This window comes from Jaculus jaculus, chromosome 8 (genome assembly GCF_020740685.1).
Source record: "Jaculus jaculus isolate mJacJac1 chromosome 8, mJacJac1.mat.Y.cur, whole genome shotgun sequence".
Lineage (NCBI taxonomy): Eukaryota > Metazoa > Chordata > Mammalia > Rodentia > Dipodidae > Jaculus > Jaculus jaculus.
In genome coordinates this window covers 115,558,308-115,574,922 of record NC_059109.1, presented here as the reverse complement: position 1 = coordinate 115,574,922, position 16,615 = coordinate 115,558,308, and the positions used below count along the sequence as shown (strand labels likewise).

General features: G+C 39.2%; 1 protein-coding gene across 1 annotated transcript in view; it reads left to right on the top strand.

The window, feature by feature from the left end:
* The window catches only part of LOC123462897 (protein MLP1-like), a 146,199-nt gene extending 129,755 nt beyond the window's left edge, over nucleotides 1-16,444 (top strand). The window contains exons 84-89 of the mRNA XM_045157064.1: nucleotides 5,366-5,483; nucleotides 9,121-9,266; nucleotides 10,358-10,475; nucleotides 12,708-12,853; nucleotides 13,945-14,062; nucleotides 16,295-16,444. Coding sequence (XP_045012999.1) covers nucleotides 5,366-5,483; nucleotides 9,121-9,266; nucleotides 10,358-10,475; nucleotides 12,708-12,853; nucleotides 13,945-14,062; nucleotides 16,295-16,444 — 796 coding nt within the window. The remainder of the gene's footprint in view (nucleotides 1-5,365; nucleotides 5,484-9,120; nucleotides 9,267-10,357; nucleotides 10,476-12,707; nucleotides 12,854-13,944; nucleotides 14,063-16,294) is intronic.
* Nucleotides 16,445-16,615: the final 171 nt, after the last annotated feature.

Here is a 16,615-nt window from a genome sequence, read left to right as displayed (position 1 = left end):
GCACGCGTCTGGAGTTCGTTTGCAGAGGCTGGAAGCCCTGGCGCGCCCATTCTCTCTCCCTCTATCTGTCTTTCTCTCTGTGTCTGTCGCTCTCAAATAAATAAATAATAAAATGAACAAAAAAAAAAAAAAGAAAAGAAAATTAGATGCTCATAATGTTTCACAAATGCATAATTTAACATGCGTATATGTGTAGGTATACAAATGTGGGTATGTGTGTAGATGTTCTTCGTGCTCAACCTGTTTTTGAGACAAGGTCTTTTGCTAAACATAGAAATTACTGTTTGGGCTAGTCTAGGTAGCCACTAACACCTAGATATCCTCCTGTCTCTGTCTTCCCAGTACTGGGATTATAGGCCCATGCCAATACACCTGGCCTTTTTTTTCCCCTTTAAAAATTTTTATTATTATTATTGACAACATATTTTGCATGGATACATCATGTGTTGCTACCCTCTTTTCCCTCATCCCTGCCCACTGGGGACCATCCTCAGTGGGGTTGCATGTATTCCCTATGGGGTTTTGGGGTTATGTGTTGTGGAAGCAGCAGTAAGTTATTTTTTGCCGGGGGGGGGAGGGGATGCCTCTAGACATGATGTCTCAACCTGTGGGCCTTACAATCTATTTGCCCCCTCTTCTGCAAAATTCCCTGAGGGTGAGTTGTAAGTCTACTTTAGTAGTGAGCTCTTAGGAGCCTGTGGATCTCTTCTTTGGTAAATGTTGAGTATCCTCAGGGTCTGTCTCCTTCACCCTGGCACTGATATCGGGTTCAGCATGGAAGCAGAACTCTTGCTTGTCTCCCCAATTCCTCTGTGGCTTCAGCTGTGGCTTGGCTGAAGTGTGAGGGGTAGTTTAAATCCTCGGGTCTCACTACCTTCTGAAAAAGAAGAACAGATTCTCCAAAAGAAAGTGAAGTCAGCATAGTTTAAATGGGATAAGCATTATTAATTTAGGGAGAATTTGATGGATGTAACCCATCTTTTAGTCAAAGACTTTTAGGTCACTTATGTATAGGATCATATCATCTGCAAATAGGGCTAACGTGACTTCTTCCTTTCCAATTTGTATCCATTTTATTTCTTTCTCCTGTCCTATTGCTTGAGCTAGTACTTCTAGTACTATGTTGAAGAGCAGTGGTGAGAGTGGGCATCTTGCTCCCAATCTTAGGGGGGATTCTTTGAGTTATTCCCCATAAAGTATTATTTGGGCTTTAGGTGCTTTACAAATAGCATTTGTTGTGTTGCCATATAAACCCTCCATACCTATACTTTCCAGCATTTTGATCATCATGTAGTGGTGTGTTTTTTTTTCAAAGGTTTCTCTGCATCAATTGAGACCATCATGTGGTTCTTATGTTTTTTTTATGTGGCATATTACGTTGACTGATTTCCTGATGTTAAACCATCCCTGCATTCCTGGGATGAAGCCTATTCGATTAAGGTGGATAATGCTTTTGATGTGTTGTTGAATTTGGTTTGCAGAGAATTTATTCAGGATCTTTGCATCTAAATTTATCTGGGATATAGGCCTATAGTTTGCTTTTTTTGTGACACCTCTGCCTGGTTTTGGTGTTAGGGTGGTAGCTTCATAAAAGGAATTGGAAAGGATTCCCTGCTCTCTGATTATGTGAAACAATTTGAGAAAAATTGGTTTCTTCAATGAAGATTTGATACAACTCAACTGAGAAGCCATTCGGTACTGGACTTTGCTTTTGGGAGAAGTTTTTTATAACCTTTTCACTCTCCATGGATGTGATACATTTGTTTAGGAGATTAGTTTGTGAGTTTTGTTTGGGTAGGTGGTGTATGGCTAGGAATCTCCCCATTTCTTCCAGATTATCCAGTTTTGTGGAGTAGAAGTTTTGGAAGTATGTCTTGATGATTCTTCCAATTTAATGGATGTCTGTTGTGACCTCCTTTCTAGTTTCTGATTTTGTTAAATTAAGACTTTTCTTTTTTTCATTTAATAAGTTTGGACAGCGGTTTGTAAATCTTGTTTACTTTTTCAAAAAAACAGCTCTTTGTTTCATCAATTTTTTAAATTGTTTTCTTAACCAGGCATGGTGGTGCATGCCTTTAATCCCAGCACTTGGGAGGCACAGGTAGGCGGGCTGCCGTGAGTTCAAGGCCACCCTGAGACTACATAGTGAATTCCAGGTCAGCCTGGGCTACAGTGAAACCATTCCTTAGGAAACCAAAATAACAATAATAATAACAATAACTTTGTTTTCTTAGTTGCTACTCTGATTTCCTTCGATCTAGAACTCTTAAGGTTGGAATATTCTTGTTTTTCCAGTGCCTTTAGGTGGACAATGAGGTCATTGATTTGGGATCTCTCTGTCCTTGGTATGAATGCATTTGGTGCTATGAATTTTCCCCTTAAGACTGCCTTACTTGTGTCTCATAAACTATGTTCATTTTATAACCTGCCACTTTGATGAAAGAGTTTAGAGAAGTGTTTTATAGAGTCTCTTATGTATAGAATCATATCATCTGCAAATTAGGGTAGCTTAACTTCATACATTCCTATATGCATCCTTTTTATTACCTGTCTTAACCAGTAAGCCATTTTGGTAATCCAGTTTTTCAATTTTTTTTTAATTTTTTATTTATTTATTTGAGAGCGACAGACACAGAGAGAAAGACAGATAGAGGAAGAGAGAGAGAATGGGCGTGCCAGGGCTTCCAGCCTCTGCAAATGAACTCCAGACACGTGCACCCCCTTGTGCATCTGGCTAACATGGGACCTGGGGAACCGAGCCTCGAACCAGGGTCCTTAGGCTTTACAGACAAGCGCTTAACCGCTAAGCCATCTCTCCAGCCCCAATTTTTGTTTTTGTTGAGATTTTCTTTGCATACTGAATGTGATTTTTTTTAGAGATACTTCAGGGTGATACTGAGAAAATGTACATGCTATAATGTTTGGGGAGAATGTTTTATAAATATCTACAAGTTCCACTTGACCTATGATATCATTTAACTCCCGTGTTGCACTCGCTTGCACTCGCTTGCGTGCTCTCTCTCTCTCTCTCTCTCTTTCTCAAGATAATCTCCTTATTCATTAGAGTGGGTTATTGAGATTGGCCAATATTATGGTGTTGGAGTTGATTTCTGAGTTTAAATGTAATAATGTTTCTTTTATACAGTTAGGTGCATCTATATCGGGTATACACTTGTTTAGGACTACAAGGTCCTCTTTGGAGGATTGTTCTCTTTATCAGAATGAAGAGGCCTTATTCATCTCTTCTGAGTTATTTTTGCTTGAGGTCAATTTTGTCCAACATTAGAACAGTGATGTCTGCTTGCTTTCTGGTTTCATTTGCTTGGAATATATTTTTCTGTGCCTTTACTCTAACATAGTATCTTTCATTGGTGATGAAGTATATTTCTTGAAGACAAGGAAGAGATGGATTTGGTTTGGTCATCCAATCTGCTATCTGTGTCTTTTGTTTCGAGACTTTTGAGAATGGTAATATTCAGGATTATTATTGAAAGATGTGTATTGATTCGTGTAATTTCACAGTGTTTGGCATTTGATCATTCCTTAATTGTTTAACAATCATTCTAGCATCATTTTTTCTGTAGCCTCTGCATAGATGTGTATATCATTCTCTTTCCTATGAATTATCACTTCTAGTATTCTCTGTACAGCTAGCTTGATGATCAAAAATTCCTTTAGCCTATTTTGTCATAGAAATAGTTATTTTTTTCTTCCTCCTGTAATTATGACTTATTGTTTCATGGGTATAGTACTCTGGGTTGGAAACTGTGGTCCTTCACAACTTGAAACATAGCATACCAAGCATTTCTGGCCTTTATATTTCCATTGTGAAGTCAGCTGTTAATTCTGATGTACTTGCCTTTATAAGTGACCTGAAGCTTCTCATTTGCATGTGAAAATATTCTTTCTTTTGCTTGGGTTTTTGCAGTATTTGAAAGGTTACATCATTGCTTATGCATTCCAGACAAGGTCTCTTCCAATGCAGCTATATCCCCAGCCCTACTGATATTTTATTCTCAAATTTTAGTCACCTTTTCTTTAGTAGAGGTGCTTGCTATCTTCAAGAGGGATTTTCTTAAAGTAGGGTTGAGGTATCATGTCCTTGTCTTATAACTGGTATTTCAAGACACCAGACTCTCTCCCCAGCCTTTCTGATTGAATGAAGTAATGTTTTTACCAACAGTTACTATCTTGAGCATAGACTCTACAAAAATGATGAGAGTTCACTAGAAAACAGTCAACACTTAATTGCTCATCATTGTAGAGAATCATTGGCAGTATCACATGTGCCAGCATATTGGTTATTGTGGATTTGTGAGTGGAGAAAAAAGATTAGAAAGAAGAAAATTTTATAGAACAAGAAATTAGCTTTAAGTTCAACAAGTACTGAGGGTACACTGGTGGACACATTCTATCACATTATAAGTTACCTTTCTTTCACACCTTTGAGGTTACCATTAGATGATAGGTAGGGACATATTCTTCAAATTTTCTCAGTTCAGCGTGAGTGCATGCTAGAAAAATCAACACAATGACATTATTGTGGATGACGATTAAGTTAAAAGTGGCTGAATGATTCCTTGTTCAGTGTGAGGGATGCATAGAAGACAGAAAGGTTGGTTTCCACCACTTAAAACTTGAGAAGGGGCTGGAGAAATGGCTTAGTGGTTAAGGTGTTTGCCTACAAAGCCAAAGGACCCAGGTTTAGTTCCCCAGAACCCATGCTAGGCAGCTGCACAAGGTGGCACATGGGTCTGGAGTTCATCTGCAGTGGCTGGAGGCAATGGTGCACCCATTCTCTCTCTCTCTCTCTCTCTCTCTCTCTCTCTCTCTCTCTCTCTCTCCCTCCCTCCTCTCCTCCCTCCCTCCCTACCTATTTCTCTCTATCTCTCAAAAAAAAAAAAAAATTGAGAAGGAAGGGCCCAGCTAATGATCTTAGAAGCTGACTGGGTTTATTTTAATCACCACCTGAAACAAATCCTTCTTCCCCATGGTTGTTTGGCTGAATTATCCCTCAGTTATTAACCTCACCCATGTATTATATGGAATGCATATCAGTGAAAGAAAATTAATCCAAACAGATTTGGGAATTTGCATTTTCAAAAACATACCCAATACTGGCTTACTAAATGCAAGTATTGATAGAGTTTTTTGAAAGTATGTGTTTTCCTTCATGCATATCTTTAATAAGTTCAACATGCTGTTTAAATTAACTTATGACTACTGAAAACCTATAATAGTCAAGTAAGTTAATGCATGCATCATCTCAGATATCCTTACATTTTTTCCTAGTTAAATATGCTTATAACTGAAGAATTCTTCATGGAATGGGAGAATCTGTGCTCACCTTTTGTTCTCTTGACAGGTGTCCTGTGCAATTTACTATGGAGACTGACCAAAGACGTTCAGAACCAGAAGATTTAAGAACAGCAAATGTAAATCCAAGGTCTTCTGTGGAGAGTCCTAACTTCAACCTAGCCAGAGTGAGTCTGAACATTGAATTTCTTGGTGTAACATTTCACATGTAATGCTTGCTTTTAATTTGGTGAACTAGAGCCTGGCATGGTGGTGGACGCCTTTAATCCCAGCACTCAGGAGGCAGAGGTAGTAGGATTGCTATGAGTTCTAGACCACCCTGAGATTACATAGTGAATTCCAGGTCAGCCTCAGCTACAGTGAGACCCTATCTTTAAAAAAAAAAAATAAATAATAATAATAATAATAATAATTTGCTGAACTAATGAATTATATAGCTAACATGTTCAGAAGCTTATGGTAATGCATGTTAATGAAGAAAACGATGCATTCATAATTTCATGAAGTCTGTCGTGCTGACACAATTTAACAGATCCTTCGTTTCCACGTCTGAGGAAATACAGGTAACTCACCCCATGTGGTGTAGCTATCCTGAAAGGCTGCATCTACATGAGATCATAGAATGTGAATATGATCCCTTTGACCACAGGAACCTATCTTATGCTTGGCCTTAGATTTCAAGTGTTTTTGTTTTGTTTTGTTTTTCTGGTTTTTTGAGGTAGGGTCTCACTCTGGTCCAGGATGACCTGGAATTAACTCTGTCATCTCAGGGTGGCCTTGAACTCATGGAAATCCTCCTACCTCTGCCTCCCAAGTGCTGGGATTAAAGGCGTGTGCCACCACGCCCGGCTTCAAGTGTTTTTAACTGCTTGGAGTTCACAGACTGTAAGACTGATCCTGCAGCATCTCAAGTGTGTTGAGACATTTCCACGTGAATGATGGATATTCAAACATTAGCTTTCTCTCAGCCCTCCCTCATTTCCTTTCTCTGAACCTCACCCTGGCTTCCTGAGAAGCACCACTGATACCAACTTCACCTTAGAAACAAGTCACACTACTCCATGCTAGGAAGTGAAGAGGAGAAAGAACACATGGTCATGGTCTTTGGGAAACGTGGCACCTCACTTAGGCTGATATTTTCCAGGTCCAACTATTTTCCTGCATATGTCATACTTTTATTATCCCTCAGTGCTTAGGTTGATAAAGTGGAAGGCTATGTGCCTGAAGTCTGCAGGGTGTTTCTCTGCCAGGTCTGGTGGCTGGGGAGCTCACTATTAAATGTGGGCTGGAAATTCAGTTCAAGAACCAGCTGAACCTCTCATCTGGAGCACCTAGGCTTTCTTTGTGGCCTCCCTTCCTCAAAACATGGGAACAGATTCACAAGACAAGCACTTTGGGACCAAAAGCTTCCATAATCTAGAGGTGGAAGTCACATGCATCATTCTTATCACACTCTATTCAACAGTAGCACGGCAAGGATTGACCTATATTCCAGGGTTTTATGGGTGAATACTGAAGAATGACATGTACTGGGCTGGAGAGATGGCTTAGTGGTGTGTTGGTTTGATTCAGGTGTCCCCCATACACTCAGGTGTTCTGAATGCCAGAGTCCCAGCTGATGGCAATTGTAATTAAACGCCTGCTAGAGGCCTGGTATAGTGGCACATTCCTTTAATCCCAGCACTCAGGAGGCAGAGGTAGGAGGATTGCCATGAGTTCAAGGCCACCAAGAAACTGCAAAGTGAATTACAAGTCAGCCTGAGCTAGAGTGAGACCCTACCTCAAAAAACAAAAAAACAACAACAGCAACAAGATCAAAAAACATAAAAAGCTTCCTGGAGGCAGTATATTGTTGGGGTGGGCTTATGGCTGTTAAAGCCAGCTCCCCATTGCAGTGTTTGGCACACTCTCCTGTTGCCATTGTCTACCTAATGTTGGCCAGGGGATAATGTCCATCCTCTGCTCATGTCATCATTTTACCTGCCATTGTGGAGCTTCCCCTCGAGTCTGTAAGTCAAAATTAACCCTTTTTTTCCCCCAAAAGCTGCTAATGGTCAGGTGATTTCTGGCAGCAATGAAAACCTGACTGCAGCAATTGGGTAAGGTGCTTGCCTGTGAAGCCTAAGGATCTAGGTTTGATTCTCCATTACTCAAGTGAGCCACATTAACATGGTGACATATGCATCTAGAGTACATTTGCAGTGACTGGAAGCCTTGTCATGCACATTCTCTGTCTATCTTTCTATATATAAATCAATCTCTCTCTCATATAAAGAAATAAATATTTTTTCAAAAATATTTTCAATAAAGTCGGGTGTGTGGTGATGCATGCCTTTAATCCCAGCACTCGGGAGGCAGAGATAGGAGGATCACCATGAGTTCGATGCCACCCTGAGACTACATAGTGAATTCCAGGTCAGCCTGGGCCAGAGTGAGACCCTACCTTTAAAAACCAAAAAATTTATTTTTTTCAATAAAAGAATGACATGTTCTGAAACCAGTACACTGTCCTCTGGTCAAAAGACCCTGTAATCCTGTCACTAGAAAAATTAGCTTCATTCCCACTTACTGTATATGAAAGTCTCCGTATCTGGATGAAGGAAATTATAGCTCACAGAATTGCAACAGGTAAATCCTTGTTCAGTGTGAGGATGTTGTGGAAGGTAGAGAGGGCAGGTTACTTCCCGGGGAGATCTAGCAAGGGTAGAACTAGCCCACCTCTTCAGCACATGCTTTCAGATCATTCTGGCCACAAATTCAGCTAAAAAGTTCTTTCAAAACACCTCAGTAGAGAGTTTGCCTGACATGCTGAGGATGTGGGATTGACACTCAGAATGCATGCACCTGTAAACTTGCTCACACATACGCACACACACACAAATTATATTTGGTGAATTCTATCAGATACAGGCAAAATTGTTTGTCCATATTTTTTTAATTTTGATATTTTAATGCTTGGCTTAGGTTAGCCTGTCATGCTTCTGCCTTCCTCCAGTAGACATTTCTATTCCTCCTGTATTGCTTAATTTCTCTTTTTTTTCCCTATAGAAATATATTTACTTCTTTAGACCAATTGAAAACCTATAATTGTACACAGTTTGTATGCTGCCATGCCCATTTCTGTGTTAAAACTCTATATGATGGGGCTGGAGAGATGGCTTAGCAGTGAAGACATTAGCCTGTGAGGCCTAAGGACTCAGGTTTGATTCCTCAGTACCCACATAAGTCAGATGTACAATGTGGCACATGCATCTCGACTTCATTTGCAGTGGCTAGAGGCCCTGGAATGCCCCCTCTCTATCTGACTCTCTCTCCCTCTCTTTCTCTCTGTCTCTCTCTCTCTCTTTCTCTTTCCTTCTATTTCTCTCAAAAATAAAGAAAATTTTTAAAAATGAGGGTAACTGAAGAACTTCAGAAAACCATGAAAAAATAACACAGAAAAAATCCTGGCTGGAGAGATGGCTTAGCAGTTAAGGCATTTGCCTGCAATACCAAAGAATTCCCCAGGTTTGATTCCCCAGGATCCACAGAAGCCAGATGCACAAGGTGGCACATGCTTCTGGAGTTCGTTTGCAGTGGCTGGAGGCCTTGCCCATTCCCCCCCCCCCCTGTCTCTCACTCTCTCAAATAAATAAATAATTTTTAAAATCCCTGAATAGTACGCAATACCATGTACATATGTATAGTTCTATCTTTTTCACCTATTTAAACGTTCTCTGAATAACTGAAGGTACTTTAGGAATAAAATACCCAGCATTTATTTCCATAGCAACTACCTTAAATATGTCCTTTAATTTCTTTTAGCTGAAAGAGCAGTATCTCAAAAAATTACAATGTAATCAAAATTCTTCAGATAGAAGTTCACAAAAATACCCATTGACACATCTGTTAAATGAATGCAATAATAGAAATACTAAAGAAGAGTCAGAAACATCGTCTAGACTACCAAAGTAAGTCAAAGCAAATAATTGTGTAAAATAAACAAAGCTCACTAACGTGTCCTATACTTTTTACTGAGAGGTTAATGAGATTTGTGCATCATGAATAAAAAGTAAACAACATGACCAAACCTGGGAAAGCACATTTAACAACTTAAGTTCCATTCATAAGTTAAAGTGACTTATATCACTTTCCATCTGGTGTTTACACACCACATACCCTTTAATATTCATATGCATGTTTCACCTGACTTATCTATTAGAGTTTAGGCTGAATAGTTGTGAGGCTTTTTAACTGAGAAAGTGTCATACACATAAAATAATGCATGGTATTTCCTATAATTATGAAATTTAAATTTTGATTATTTTTGAGCATAATAAGTTAATCCAAAGAGTTAAGTGTTACTAATGTTACACTTGTGGGCATATTCTGGCACTTGCTAAGTTAACTTTCTGTGACATCCTTGATGCTGCCACTAGATGGACAAATTGTTCCGCAAATTTTCTCTGTTCAATGTAAATGCCTGCTTTCAAATCAAAACTGTAACATTATTGTGAAGGAACATTAATTTAAAAGTGGCTGAAATGATTCCTTGTTCACTGTGAAGGATGCCTGGAGGACAGAAGGGGTGGTTTCCTCAGTGAAAATTTGAGAAGGATGGGCTCAGGTAATGATCTTAGAAGCTGACTGGGTTTATTTTAGTCACCATCTGAAACAAATCCTTTTTCCCCGTGGTTGTTTGGCTGAATTATCCCTCAGTTATTAACCTCACCCATGTATTATATGGAATGTACATCACTGAAAGAAAATTAATCCAAACAGATTTGGGAATTTGTATTTTCAAAAACACCCTATACTGGCTTACTAAATGCAAGTATTGGTAGAGTTTTTGAAAGTATGTGTTTTTCTTCATGCATATCTTTAATAAGGTCAACATGCTATTTAAACTAATTTATGACTCCTGAAAACCTTTAATGGTCAAGTAAATGAATGCATGCTTCATCTCAGATATCCTTACATTTTTTCCAGTTAAATATGTTTGTAACTGAAGTATTCTTCACGGAATGGGAGAATCTATGCTCACCTTTTGTTCTCTTGACAGGCGTCCTGTGCAATTTAGTTTGGGGACTGACCAAAGACATTCAGAACCAGAAGACTTAAGGACAGCAAACGTAAACCCAAGGTCTTCTGTGGAGAGTCCTAATTTCAACCTAGCCAAAGTGAGTCTGAACAATGAATTTCTTGGTGTAACATTTCACATGTAATGCTTGCTTTTAATTTGGTGAACAAGAGCCTGGCATGGTGGTGCACGCCTTTAATCCCAGCACTCAGGAGGAAGAGGTAGTAGGATTGCCATGAGTTCTAGACCACCCTGAGATTACATACTGAATTCCAGGTCAGCCTGAGTTAGAGTGAGACCCTACCTCAAAAAACAAAAAAACAACAACAGCAACAAAATCAGAAAACATAAAAACCCTCCTAGAGGCAGTGTATTTTTGGGATAGGCTTATGGCTGTTAAAGCCAGCTCCCCATTGCAGTGTTTGGCACGCTCTCCTGTTGCCATTGTCTACCTAATGTTGGCCAGGGGATAATGTCCATCCTCTGCTCATGTCATCATTTTACCTGCCATTGTGGAGCTTCCCCTCGAGTCTGTAAGTCAAAATTAACCCTTTTTTTCCCCCAAAAGCTGCTAATGGTCAGGTGATTTCTGGCAGCAATGAAAACCTGACTGCAGCAATTGGGTAAGGTGCTTGCCTGTGAAGCCTAAGGATCTAGGTTTGATTCTCCATTACTCAAGTGAGCCACATTAACATGGTGACATATGCATCTAGAGTACATTTGCAGTGACTGGAAGCCTTGTCATGCACATTCTCTGTCTATCTTCTATATATAAATCAATCTCTCTCTCATATAAAGAAATAAATATTTTTTCAAAATATTTTCAATAAAGTCGGGTGTGTGGTGATGCATGCCTTTAATCCCAGCACTCGGGAGGCAGAGATAGGAGGATCACCATGAGTTCGATGCCACCCTGAGACTACATAGTGAATTCCAGGTCAGCCTGGGCCAGAGTGAGACCCTACCTTGAAAAACCAAAAAATATATTTTTTTCAATAAAAGAATGACGTGTTCTGAAACCAGTACACTGCCCTCTGGTCAAAAGACCCTGTAATCCTGTCACTAGAAAAATTAGCTTCATTCCCACTTACTGTATATGAAAGTCTCCATATCTGGATGAAGGAAATTATAGCTCACAGAATTGCAACAGGTAAATCCTTGTTCAGTGTGAGGATGTTGTGGAAGGTAGAGAGGGCAGGTTACTTCCCGGGGAGATCTAGCAAGGGTAGAACTAGCCCACCTCTTCAGCACATGCTTTCAGATCATTCTGGCCACAAATTCAGCTAAAAAGTTCTTTCAAAACACCTCAGTAGAGAGTTTGCCTGACATGCTGAGGATGTGGGATTGACACTCAGAATGCATGCACCTGTAAACTTGCTCACACATACGCACACACACACAAATTATATTTGGTGAATTCTATCAGATACAGGCAAAATTGTTTGTCCATATTTTTTTTAATTTTGATATTTTAATGCTTGGCTTAGGTTAGCCTGTCATGCTTCTGCCTTCCTCCAGTAGACATTTCTATTCCTCCTGTATTGCTTAATTTCTCTTTTAATAGGACATCCCTATAGAAATATATTTACTTCTTTAGACCAATTGAAAACCTATAATTTTACACAGTTTGTATGCTGCCATGCCCATTTCTGTGTTAAAACTCTGTATGATGGGGCTGGAGAGATGGCTTAGCCGTGAAGACATTAGCCTGTGAGGCCTAAGGACTCAGGTTTGATTCCTCAGTACCCACATAAGTCAGATGTACAATGTGGCACATGCATCTCGACTTCATTTGCAGTGGCTAGAGGCCCTGGAATGCCCCCTCTCTATCTGACTCTCTCTCCCTCTCTTTCTCTCTGTCTCTCTCTCTCTCTTTCTCTTTCCTTCTATTTCTCTCAAAAATAAAGAAAATTTTTAAAAATGAGGGTAACTGAAGAACTTCAGAAAACCATGAAAAAATAACACAGAAAAAATCCTGGCTGGAGAGATGGCTTAGCAGTTAAGGCATTTGCCTGCAATACCAAAGAATTCCCCAGGTTTGATTCCCCAGGATCCACAGAAGCCAGATGCACAAGGTGGCACATGCTTCTGGAGTTCGTTTGCAGTGGCTGGAGGCCTTGCCCATTCCCCCCCCCCCCGTCTCTCACTCTCTCAAATAAATAAATAATTTTTAAAATCCCTGAATAGTACGCAATACCATGTACATATGTATAGTTCTATCTTTTTCACCTATTTAAACGTTCTCTGAATAACTGAAGGTACTTTAGGAATAAAATACCCAGCATTTATTTCCATAGCAACTACCTTAAATATGTCCTTTAATTTCTTTTAGCCGAAAGAGCAATATCTCAAAAAATTACAATGTAATCAAAATTCTTCAGATAGAAGTTCACAAAAATACCCATTGACACATCTGTTAAATGAATGCAATAATAGAAATACTAAAGAAGAGTCAGAAACATCGTCTAGACTACCAAAGTAAGTCAAAGCAAATAATTGTGTAAAATAAACAAAGCTCACTAATGTGTCCTATACTTTTTACTGAGAGGTTAATGAGATTTGTGCATCATGAATAAAAAGTAAACAACATGACCAAACCTGGGAAAGCACATTTAACAACTTAAGTTCCATTCATAAGTTAAAGTGACTTATATCACTTTCCATCTGGTGTTTACACACCACATACCCTTTAATATTCATATGCATGTTTCACCTGACTTATCTATTAGAGTTTAGGCTGAATAGTTGTGAGGCTTTTTAACTGAGAAAGTGTCATACACATAAAATAATGCATGGTATTTCCTATAATTATGAAATTTAAATTTTGATTATTTTTGAGCATAATAAGTTAATCCAAAGAGTTAAGTGTTACTAATGTTACACTTGTGGGCATATTCTGGCACTTGCTAAGTTAACTTTCTGTGACATCCTTGATGCTGCCACTAGATGGACAAATTGTTCCGCAAATTTTCTCTGTTCAATGTAAATGCCTGCTTTCAAATCAAAACTGTAACATTATTGTGAAGGAACATTAATTTAAAAGTGGCTGAAATGATTCCTTGTTCACTGTGAAGGATGCCTGGAGGACAGAAGGGGTGGTTTCCTCAGTGAAAATTTGAGAAGGATGGGCTCAGGTAATGATCTTAGAAGCTGACTGGGTTTATTTTAGTCACCATCTGAAACAAATCCTTTTTCCCCGTGGTTGTTTGGCTGAATTATCCCTCAGTTATTAACCTCACCCATGTATTATATGGAATGTACATCACTGAAAGAAAATTAATCCAAACAGATTTGGGAATTTGTATTTTCAAAAACACCCTATACTGGCTTACTAAATGCAAGTATTGGTAGAGTTTTTGAAAGTATGTGTTTTTCTTCATGCATATCTTTAATAAGGTCAACATGCTATTTAAACTAATTTATGACTCCTGAAAACCTTTAATGGTCAAGTAAATGAATGCATGCTTCATCTCAGATATCCTTACATTTTTTCCAGTTAAATATGTTTGTAACTGAAGTATTCTTCACGGAATGGGAGAATCTATGCTCACCTTTTGTTCTCTTGACAGGCGTCCTGTGCAATTTAGTTTGGGGACTGACCAAAGACATTCAGAACCAGAAGACTTAAGGACAGCAAACGTAAACCCAAGGTCTTCTGTGGAGAGTCCTAATTTCAACCTAGCCAAAGTGAGTCTGAACAATGAATTTCTTGGTGTAACATTTCACATGTAATGCTTGCTTTTAATTTGGTGAACAAGAGCCTGGCATGGTGGTGCACGCCTTTAATCCCAGCACTCAGGAGGAAGAGGTAGTAGGATTGCCATGAGTTCTAGACCACCCTGAGATTACATACTGAATTCCAGGTCAGCCTGAGTTAGAGTGAGACCCTACCTCAAAAAACAAAAAAACAACAACAGCAACAAAATCAGAAAACATAAAAACCCTCCTAGAGGCAGTGTATTTTTGGGATAGGCTTATGGCTGTTAAAGCCAGCTCCCCATTGCAGTGTTTGGCACGCTCTCCTGTTGCCATTGTCTACCTAATGTTGGCCAGGGGATAATGTCCATCCTCTGCTCATGTCATCATTTTACCTGCCATTGTGGAGCTTCCCCTCGAGTCTGTAAGTCAAAATTAACCCTTTTTTTTCCCCAAAAAGCTGCTAATGGTCAGGTGATTTCTGGCAGCAATGAAAACCTGACTGCAGCAATTGGGTAAGGTGCTTGCCTGTGAAGCCTAAGGATCTAGGTTTGATTCTCCATTACTCAAGTGAGCCACATTAACATGGTGACATATGCATCTAGAGTACATTTGCAGTGACTGGAAGCCTTGTCATGCACATTCTCTGTCTATCTTCTATATATAAATCAATCTCTCTCTCATATAAAGAAATAAATATTTTTTCAAAATATTTTCAATAAAGTCGGGTGTGTGGTGATGCATGCCTTTAATCCCAGCACTCGGGAGGCAGAGATAGGAGGATCACCATGAGTTCGATGCCACCCTGAGACTACATAGTGAATTCCAGGTCAGCCTGGGCCAGAGTGAGACCCTACCTTGAAAAACCAAAAAATATATTTTTTTCAATAAAAGAATGACGTGTTCTGAAACCAGTACACTGCCCTCTGGTCAAAAGACCCTGTAATCCTGTCACTAGAAAAATTAGCTTCATTCCCACTTACTGTATATGAAAGTCTCCATATCTGGATGAAGGAAATTATAGCTCACAGAATTGCAACAGGTAAATCCTTGTTCAGTGTGAGGATGTTGTGGAAGGTAGAGAGGGCAGGTTACTTCCCGGGGAGATCTAGCAAGGGTAGAACTAGCCCACCTCTTCAGCACATGCTTTCAGATCATTCTGGCCACAAATTCAGCTAAAAAGTTCTTTCAAAACACCTCAGTAGAGAGTTTGCCTGACATGCTGAGGATGTGGGATTGACACTCAGAATGCATGCACCTGTAAACTTGCTCACACATACGCACACACACACAAATTATATTTGGTGAATTCTATCAGATACAGGCAAAATTGTTTGTCCATATTTTTTTTAATTTTGATATTTTAATGCTTGGCTTAGGTTAGCCTGTCATGCTTCTGCCTTCCTCCAGTAGACATTTCTATTCCTCCTGTATTGCTTAATTTCTCTTTTAATAGGACATCCCTATAGAAATATATTTACTTCTTTAGACCAATTGAAAACCTATAATTTTACACAGTTTGTATGCTGCCATGCCCATTTCTGTGTTAAAACTCTGTATGATGGGGCTGGAGAGATGGCTTAGCCGTGAAGACATTAGCCTGTGAGGCCTAAGGACTCAGGTTTGATTCCTCAGTACCCACATAAGTCAGATGTACAATGTGGCACATGCATCTCGACTTCATTTGCAGTGGCTAGAGGCCCTGGAATGCCCCCTCTCTATCTGACTCTCTCTCCCTCTCTTTCTCTCTGTCTCTCTCTCTCTCTTTCTCTTTCCTTCTATTTCTCTCAAAAATAAAGAAAATTTTTAAAAATGAGGGTAACTGAAGAACTTCAGAAAACCATGAAAAAATAACACAGAAAAAATCCTGGCTGGAGAGATGGCTTAGCAGTTAAGGCATTTGCCTGCAATACCAAAGAATTCCCCAGGTTTGATTCCCCAGGATCCACAGAAGCCAGATGCACAAGGTGGCACATGCTTCTGGAGTTCGTTTGCAGTGGCTGGAGGCCTTGCCCATTCCCCCCCCCCTGTCTCTCACTCTCTCAAATAAATAAATAATTTTTAAAATCCCTGAATAGTACGCAATACCATGTACATATGTATAGTTCTATCTTTTTCACCTATTTAAACGTTCTCTGAATAACTGAAGGTACTTTAGGAATAAAATACCCAGCATTTATTTCCATAGCAACTACCTTAAATATGTCCTTTAATTTCTTTTAGCCGAAAGAGCAATATCTCAAAAAATTACAATGTAATCAAAATTCTTCAGATAGAAGTTCACAAAAATACCCATTGACACATCTGTTAAATGAATGCAACAATAGAAATACTAAAGAAGAGTCAGAAACATCGTCTAGACTACCAAAGTAAGTCAAAGCAAATAATTGTGTAAAATAAACAAAGCTCACTAATGTGTCCTATACTTTTTACTGAGAGGTTAATGAGATTTGTGCATCATGAATAAAAAGTAAACAACATGACCAAACCTGGGAAAGCACATTTAACAACTTAAGTTCCATTCATAAGTTAAAGTGACTTATA